General features: G+C 42.3%; 1 protein-coding gene across 1 annotated transcript in view; it reads left to right on the plus strand.

Annotated features, from left to right (window-relative positions):
* SNTB1 (syntrophin beta 1) overlaps nucleotides 1-9436 on the plus strand; it is a 106239-nt gene extending 96803 nt beyond the window's left edge. Inside the window, exons 5-7 of the mRNA XM_048940831.1 lie at nucleotides 4065-4261; nucleotides 5682-5872; nucleotides 6957-9436. Of these exons, the coding sequence (XP_048796788.1) occupies nucleotides 4065-4261; nucleotides 5682-5872; nucleotides 6957-7049 (481 nt within the window). The 3' untranslated portion in view covers nucleotides 7050-9436. The remainder of the gene's footprint in view (nucleotides 1-4064; nucleotides 4262-5681; nucleotides 5873-6956) is intronic.
* The last annotated feature ends 277 nt before the right edge of the window (nucleotides 9437-9713 follow it).

The following is a 9713-nucleotide window of genomic DNA, read 5'->3' on the forward strand; positions in this document are numbered from 1 at the left end:
GCTTTCATAGTGAAGAATTTCTTTGTTATGTCTAGTCTAAATCTCCCCTCTTTTTCCATCTTTCTTATAAGTACTTTTCAAGTATTAAAAGGCTGCAATGAAGTCTCCACAGAGACTTCTCATCTCCAGGCTGAACAAGCCCAGCTTCTGCAGCCTGTCTCTATAAGGAGAGGTTCTCCAGCACTCTGATCATCTCCATGGCCCTCCTCTGGACTTTCTCCAGCAGCTCCATGTCCTTCTTGTGCTAAGGGTCTCCCTTGGATACAGGGAATACTTAAGAAAACTTTCTTAACGTTCCAGTAGTTTTCAAGTATTTACAGGTGGAGCACAGAGGCCAAGGCAGCATGTTTTCTGGATGTGTGGTGGACACAACAGGATGGGCTGTATTTAAGGCACAGCAGGTTCTGCAAAAATTCAGTATGCAGGTGAAGCACTGGGTTGGACTGTCTAGAAAAAAAGTACAGTCCTCAGCACTGGGGCTGGAAAGGATGGATGGCAGTGCCAGGAGTGTGTTGACACACACACAACATCCAGCCCCCTGTCTGTGATTTAACAAACAGGTAGAAAAGGTAACAGAAATACCAAAGACGACATCTGGAACTGAGCCACAATCTGATAAATACAGATGAATACTTAAATCCTCAAGGTCTGCAATAACTGATGATAGTTTCCCTAAATCATTGTACCTACTGTTGTGGATGCTTTTGATTAAAACCCTGCAGGATTCTGATTTTATGTGCTGTCACACCAGGTACTTATACCGAGAAAATATACATGGTTTGCTGTCAGTACTGACTGCTCTGTTCATGCTGATGATTACCCTCCTTGTGACATGTTTTTTCATCCCCTCTGTGCATCGATCAGTGCAATTGAGAACTTTTCACCTGGAAAGTTTGCAGACCACATGTTGTAATCTTGGCTGCTCCCATCTTTCAGATTTTTATGAGTCCTTGGGAAAACATTTTTGCTTAGCTAATGCATATTTGAAAAGCTGCTGAAACTGGAAAACTTCAGTGCCAGATACTGCACGGAGTCATGCTTAATCTACCCAAGACATAATGAGGAGAGAAAATTGAGAAATGGTAGAAGGATTACGGTCCTCTTATAGTATTTCAATAAGCAGAATTTCAACGTGCCCTTTCTGTTTGTTGATAAGTTTGCCTTCAACCTACGGATGCTATTAAGATCTAAAAATATTTTCTAGGCAGCTTTGTGTGGAATATAAAAAATAGCTCAAATAAAACTGAGATGAGGAGATGTAAATTGTTCCTTTAAGTCTCTGCACCAGGAGGCACAGCAGCTGGCTCATAGCCCTGACTCCAAGGACCTTTTAGTCATAATCTGTTTCCATGTTTCCCTATGCCTGAAGAAGGAATAACAGTGCCTCCCTACAGCATGGGAATGGGGGCTTAAGCCTTTCCATCTTAAATGTCTGCAATCAAATTGCATTATGTATCATATCAGATAAGATAAATAAGCACATGTTGCACTCTGATCGGAGATCAAATATCTCAAGTAACCATTGTGCAAAGCTGAGTTCTGTAACCAGAAAATATTAGAGCAGTTTGATGCTTGATGCCAGTATAGATTGCAAATATGTGGTGATTATGAGCACAGGACAGTCTGGGTGACTTACCTACGTAAATCCAACTTTTTACATAAACATCCCGTCATTACAAACACTGTTACTGCTGAGAAGGATCTGAGAGTATTGGATGGGAAGCTGGACATGAGCCACAGCGTGTCCTCACAGCCCAGAAAGCCAAACGTATCCTGAGCTGCACCGAAAGAAGCACTGCTGCATGTGCAGAGGTTTGCAAAGGGGACAGCTGCCCAGAGCGGGTTTCAAATAGTAAGTTAAGGGTTAAGGAGTGGTTTCAACCTAAGAAAGGTCAGATTATAGTGGTGTGTATGAACTTGTAGCATAGCCTCCTGAGATCAGTCTCCAGTGAGCAGCTGAACACTTGCTGTGAATGTCAGTCCTGGTTTCAGTGTCCTTTTGAAGAGGCCGCTGGATTTCGCCGTGTTGCAGCAAATGTTTGAAATTCTCATAGCCTTGCAGTGCAGTGTAGGTCTCGGAGAGTCTCCCCCAGCACGTCGTGCTGTACTGCACACACCTCGCTACGGCACACCTGCAAAGAGTAATGCCAAAAAGGTCCTCAGAGCCCAGAGAGACAAGGGAACAATTAGAGAACATCAGCAAGTGCCACGCTGGCTCCCTGGAGCGGGCAGACAGCTGAGTTTTGCTGCATGCTGCGTGAGCAGCTCACACCACGAGCAACCTCCTGTGCCCTCTGGCAGCCCTGTGGCTCTGGGTGGGAGCGCTTGGGGATACCTGCGTGGAGCTGAGTACATCCATGCTGGTGGTGCTGCAGAAATACCAGCAAATGTTCCCCTGCCTGTTTGTGCAGTTTGGTGTAATGTGAGTGAGAAGGCTGCGAGAGAATGGCTCTCAGATGTCAGATGTGGCCAACATACTTTGATTTGTGAAGTACGTCTCCATTCTATTCATATGCTGAAAAGTCTGAGTGCAATGGATAATGCATGAAGATCTGGGAATTTGGGGTGTTTTTGAAAGGAAATAAAACCTTTGAACCATCTGTGACGCAGTCGGTACCTAAAGTAGAGAATAATTTTTAGCACAGCTCTTGAAGCCTGTACAAAGGAGCTTTATCTCTAACAACAAACTGTGACTTGCCTCCCGGCCCTCCTGGTGGTGGGTGATGGAGGAGGAGGCTCAGAATGCACAGAAATTCTCTGACTCCTGAGTGTGAGCAAACCTGAAAGGGGATGCCTGCTGGGCACAATGCAGATCCTGGGTATGGATTGCCAGGGAATTTGGGAAACGTTCAAATGTCTTACGGTTAGTATTCCAGCAACTGAAAAAATGAAGGTTGTTGTTCTTCTTTCCTTTTTGCCTTTCTTTTTCCTATTGAAACAGCTACTTTATGATGCCAGCTAACCTTCCAGATGTAAAACAATAATTTGAGGGCAAACAGTATTCAGCACATAATGCATAAAGCCTAATGTTCCATGCTTCAGCATATGTTCTACTGCCGTGTTATGTATGTATTTTATAGTCTCATACAAATATATTGTTTGCGTACAGAAAAGCAAGCAGGGGTAGAAATTAAGTTTTCAGAAGAATTTCCCAAGTCCCATTTTGTGGCTCTTCTGAGGGCTGTTGCCTGGAGCTCACAGTGTGGCGAGCTTCTCCAGTTCATTACTCTCAGCTGAATCAGTGCTACAGTTCTCTGGATTCTGTATTCACAGTCCCATGCTTCTGCAGGAAAAAAAGCAAGGATAGTTTTTAATAGGAATGAAATATTATGAAGTGTTGATTTTCTCTCCCAAAAACATTTTGTGCAGTCAGTGTTGGCTGTGATGGACCAACCTTCCAAAATCACGGGAGAAGAACAGCTGGTGCCAGGCAAAGAAATTTTAATTGCAGCAAAATGCAACAGAAGTTTGGGGTTACAAATAGCTGCAGCGTTTTGCATTTTACAGGTACCTTATGGGAGAAGTATACACAAGGCAGCACATGGCATCTGCATATTTTACAGAACTTCAGCCTTCATGGGAATCATTACTTTTCCATTTATCGTAGAGTTTGTCTGCATATGTTTAAGTTTTATGGCAGGAGCAGCTTGACAGTATCCAACCGCTGCAGCTGAGTGAACATTTCCATCTGTCACCAAACCCATGACCACAACCAGAAGGTGATTTCTCTCACTTGCTTATCCAGAGGAGTGTTGTGGGCAGTTGGTGAGGAAGTCCTGGCCCTCTGCAGCATCCCCACCATCACCTGCCTGGCTGGTTGCCTCAGTACCCTCTTCTGTGGACCTTCACCCTCTGAGTATTAACTGTCACTTCAGGTTTATGTTTAGAGATGTGAGTTCGCATACTCCCAACAACATGCATTTAGGGATGGACAAAATAGTTTTACTCGGGGAGTGATTTAATTACAGTGCTCTGTAGTGATGGTCCCAAGGCCTCTGTGGAAGCAGCTCAGTGCTTATAACACTGTGTTATAGTCACCAGTGTATATCCTAATCCAATTTCAGGTTGGTGCATTCTGGTCCAGGAAAAGGCTCACCGCAGTCTGGGGTGGATTTGTCCTTTGCAACCCGTACCGGTACGAGGCAAGGGATCGAAACACATCTGTTCAGGACGGAGACAAGCAGAGACCTCTCACTGTGGACAAGGAGCATCGTGCAGGGCTGTCACAATTCTGCAGAGCTCATCACAGAAATCACAACATGTGAGTAGCAGACACAGCATTGCTTCTTCACACGTCTTAGTTTGTTTCCCTGCCAGCCCTAGCTGGTGTGATACCTGCAATCAGTACTGCAAAACAAGGACACAGTCATTGCCATTCTGACATTTCATCTTGTTTTCCTCACATGGTCTCAGACACAAGTCTGTAGTCAGTTGTGTTGGTCTGTGTCATGGAAAACAAATTCCAGAGGTTTGTCCAGAAACCTACAGAAAAGAGCACTGTTTTTGAGAGTCAGGAGACTTCTGAGAGCCTGTCAGAAGCTTTTCCTGCAAAGGGAAGAGGCAGAGGAGGACAGGCAGATTCACAGGCATGAACTGGTTATTTATTCACCCAGCTCTGCACACTTGAAATGAGTGAAAAGAAATACAATCCAAATCAATAGCCAGTTTGTGGTGACTGGTCATTTCCCTCCCTGAGCATGTCATGTTTCTGCATTTCTCTACTTGCAAAATTAACAAATAAAAGTTAGCTGCAGACACTCTGGAATAATGCCCCTTGTGGTCTGTCTGCTGCCAGCTGAGAATGGCTGTGGGCCTTTTAGGCTACACCTTTTCCTTGAGTGCCCCAAGGATTTGTAAGTCATGTCACAGAATCATAGAATGACTTGGGTTGGAAGGGACATCAAAACACATGTTCATGGAGGTTTTCCAACCCCAATACCACCAGCAGAGCTGCCACCCACCTTTTAAGGCCATCAGGCCTTAAAAGCCTGTAAAAAGCCTTAGTTATCAAAAGAGTTCACAGGAAGAGAGAGAGAAAGAGAATTTGGGATGTAAATACCCAAAGCTTTTTAATTTGGATCATGGTATGTTTCAGAGCTGAGGGAAGGATGCAGACTTTTGCTGCAGTTGCTATTATATACTATTATCTGGGCCCTTTTTCAATTACTGTGACACTAATGAGGACTCCAGAGTGTCTTTGTGTTTGTCAGAATTCTGCAGGGATAGTCTTTCAAGCTTCTAATTTTGTCACGCACTGTGCGACGCATTCATTGAGTTTGGCTCTGTCACACAAGAATAGCTGTGACTGTCAGGGCTTGCGAGGAAGAAATGCCACCTCGAGCCATCTTCAGAAAGCTGCTTTGGGTCAGCACGTAGATGTGCACTGCTACAGGAAAAATGCAGTGAGTAAACATAAGAACTGACATTAGCCATGTTACTACCAAGCAGGATTGTAATCCTGGAAGTAGACGACAGCTACAAAACTTGCCTGGGCCATGCTCAGCAGAACAACTCCAGTTGATTATCCAAATCTAAGATTAGAACATGATTAACCCAGTTCTACAAGAGCTTAGTTTCCACAAGATACTGTTGATGTGACATGTAAAATGCAAACTTGTGCAGCCAGATTGAATTTGTTACTTTTATGAGTGCTACCGTCTGAATTTTGTTTCCTTGTTCAGCTTGCACATACAAAAGCCAGGAGTGCCGTTTGACCATCCATTACGAACATGGATTCTCTCTTACAACTGAACCACAAGACGGTGCCTTCTCTAAGACAATTGCACAGTACCCCTATGAAAAACTGAAAATGTCCTCAGATGATGGGATAAGGATGCTTTATTTAGACTTCGGAGGAAAAGATGGAGAAATTGTAAGTAGTGCATTTAGCAGGGATGCACGTTTCCATCTCTTTGGTGGTCCCTAAGGCTGTGGAGGTGGAACAGCGCTAACTGGAGCAGGCCGGTGTGGTTCCAATAGCAGTATGTAGATGCCATGTTTCCAGTGCAGCATGATGATGTGGCTTTAGAAAGAGACAATCTAAAGATAGAAAAATGTAGAATACTGCAAGGAGAGATGAATGATTACTTATATTTACAAAAATATTGTATGTCTGTATTGCCAGATGTTAGAATGTTTATATGTATCCATTGCCCTTTTTAAATGATTGTGGGTAGAAGAGCTGAAGAATGAGATGTTACTAATAATTTCAGCATGCACATCTGTCCTTCATCTAATGTGACAAACTGGTTTAGACGCTCTTAAAAATCTAATTGTGGGAAAAAATGGGGATTACAGATGTAGTGCAAACCGTCTGCTTAACTCTTAAAGTTAGCTGTCACATAACCTAAAAATGTTTATTCCTACAGTTTAGATACCATAAATTATATTTGCAAATATGTTTTTTTTCTGGCCAAATCTTCTAGTGCTTCCAGAGCATATTGGCTACTCAATTCTTTATATCCTTTGATAATATACATTCTGTAAAGTGTTTATTCTCAGCCTGTTGGAGCAGCCATGCACAGTCAGGTCGTGGTACAGTGTTTTGGCTTCAGCAGTGACCAAGAGCAGATACACAGGGAAAAGTATGAAGAGGAGGTATTGGACACAGCAGTCACACCACCATCCCTACTCCTGAAAACATGGAGGGTTTGAAACTCTTAGAAAAGAGCTTACAGCACTGGAGTCAGTGTTAGCTGCTTACCCAGGTGGATATAAGCCCAGGGGCACACAGATCTCATCTGCTCTCAATGTGCTTCTTATTTCCTTAGTGACTTAAATATTTGCAGCTGCATGCAAAGAAAAAACAGTATGTTATAATAAAGGGTTGTTATTAATAGAAGTCTGTTGAAAATACCAAACAGCAGTTAATGTAGTAAATGCTCCATAAATTACTGGTTGCTTGAGCTGCAATCTAGTCTAATTATTTTCAACTTGATTTCTTCCTTTAATTTCAGCAACTGGACCTTCATTCCTGTCCAAAACCAATTGTATTCATCATTCATTCCTTCCTGTCGGCTAAGATTACAAGACTTGGTTTGGTGGCATAAATGGGATACACACATCTGTTTCTTCAAAGAAAAGTGGAGCAACCACACATCTGAAGTACAGTCATCATTGGCAACCTGTAGCAGCGAGCAGTCTGCACCAGACTGGGGTTCTATCCCAGTCCTTGGTCACTCCTGTCAACCTTTCAAGACTAAATTATGATCAGCTGAAGAAGTGGCATGACAAGGAAAACAATGTAAATAGTGGGATTTTAAAATCCCTTATCAGACAGTAGAAGAGTGTAGTACCGTATGTGTAAATATTTCAGAATCATAAATCGTGCTTATTTCAACGTGCTGGCTAATACAGAATAAGTAAAGGGCTAAGCAGAAAGGAGTGGGAATTGGCTGTGATGCAAACTCACGGTTCTTGGAGTGGAAGTTCTATAACAAGATTGTCCCAACGCCTAGAAGTCACATGTTGGTTCTTCTAACCTTTACATCACTTGCAGAATTTCTTGTGAGAAGCCATCAGAACATGTTGCTGCACACCCAGCAGAGCACGCAGACAGCCTCTGTGAGCAGTGTGCTCCAAAGCAATACTGAGGTGGTCAGTGACCAGCTGCACAGTGCCTGCTGAGGGGTCCTTTCAAGTTAAATGATAGAGACATCTTGTGTACATTCCTAGCGATGGATCTGATGCAGCACTACCTGTAGGGAAGGCAGCAGGGCAGAGGCAGGAGGGGAGCATCCTCTGTATGGAAACGTGGGATGTGCTTTCATAGTGGCTTTCCAGATGATTCCAATAACCTGGAGCTTCATCTCACAGGGTTCTCAGGCTCAGGTAAGAGATAATCAAATCCAATGGGACATGTGACCTGATCTCCTGCCAGCACGTTCCCACTTCAGTTTTCCAGCAGGAAGCCAGGCTAGGTCGTACTAGGAGCTTCCTATCCTCCTGCTCCAACTTTGTCAACCCCTCAGCTCTGCCAGGTCTGGTTGTATGGTCTTGATTTTGCTTATTTGCAAGGAGGAAGACTTCCTTTTGCAGAAAGTTGCTTTTCTTTGTGAGACCGTGTGTTCAGCTTGGTCCTGGAACTAACCTGGAACTGAGTAGTTGACTTCATGTAGTTGGGTGGGAATAGGAACACAATGGACTGCATTTACATTGTTCTTAAATTGCCAACCTAACAGCTTCATGTTGAGTTGGTTCTTGTTTGCTTTTAGAGTTTTGCCCTAAATTCACACTTTGAAGTACAGGAATTATGTTGGAAGTAATCAGAAGTTGCAGAACTTTGCTTGTCATACTACATCTGTTTTATTCTTCATAAAGCCAGTGAGTTTCAGTGTAACATCACTTGGCTGGCAAAGAAGACTGAAAACACAGTTTGGTTCCATGTTACTTTTAAGCTAAGTCTTGAGATTTAAATGTCATAGTGCTTATCACAGGGTAGGAATTAGATTGTGGTGGTTTCCATAGGTATCTTAACCATCAAAGCTAATTGAAAAATTAAGACGACGGGCTGAATTTGCAAATAGTGAAAACAGCTGCTTCAGAACAGCTACATTGACATTTGGAACAGCAGCCCTACGCCCAGTGCCTCTCTCCAGTGAAAAGTCTGAAGGTGATTTACCTATCTGTGAACTTTGTTTTTACTGTCATGGTACGTGCACTTAAAAATTAATGCCTTGTGTGAAGTCACAAGTTAGGAGCTATGTTGCATAACTTATCAATAATTTCCAAATGCACATTTCTCACTTTGCTACTGCTGCCATCCTCATATCCCTCTGCAGCAGTTATTTGGGTCTCCTTTACTTGGAAGCTTCTGGGATAGCATCTTCTGAGAAGCTGTGAGCAGTCGGTATGCTGGAGGCTGGGGTTTTGGATATGAACTCAGATCACATTGTCAAGTAAATTGTTGTGTGATGGTTTTAAAAGGTCATTCAGGACATTGTTTGCAAAGTATTTCATTGCTGTTTCAGAGCATAACTTAAAAATATGGACGTAGGCTCCTATAAAGTTCCATAGGTTAGAGTGAGAACTTGCATTCTGTGGAATAGGTTAAAAGCATATGTAAACTGTACTGCACTATTTCCTTATTCCTTTAACATTTACAAATCACTGGAATGTTATACTTAACATGTACGTGCATTGTAAATATTTCAAATTCCTATATTAGTACCAACAATGAAATTACACAGTATGTAATCTAAGGTGCTCAGTACTATATGAAGTGAATAACTAAACAGTTTGCAAAGAAAGTTCCTATTATATATATTTATAGAAAAAATAATGATAATTACAGATGCTATTTCTTCATTTTCAGATTTTGGACTGATTCATATTTGGATGGGATAGATAAATACGGACTTACTCCACATTTATAAGAGTATAGTGAATATTTATATTTTAGAGGAAAAGAATATATTTAATAAAGTCATTTATTGGATTTTTTTGTGAGGTGAGCTTACTTTGTACCCAAACAAGCTGTGTAGAAGGCTGTCCTTTGGTTTGGGGCTGCAGAAAGAGATGTTCTACATCTCAGTTGTTCTAAGTTCAGTTACCTGAAAGAACTATTCATGACATTGATAGAGTATTGACTTTGAAAGTAATTTCAGCACATGTTAATGCAGTGTCAGCAGCACATTGCTTATACTTAACTGGGCTGTTACAGCAGTCATGAAAGACCTCTCTCTGCTCAACCCCTTGCATTCAAGGAGCAAGGC

Source organism: Lagopus muta, chromosome 3 (assembly GCF_023343835.1).
Source record: "Lagopus muta isolate bLagMut1 chromosome 3, bLagMut1 primary, whole genome shotgun sequence".
NCBI classification, from domain to species: domain Eukaryota; kingdom Metazoa; phylum Chordata; class Aves; order Galliformes; family Phasianidae; genus Lagopus; species Lagopus muta.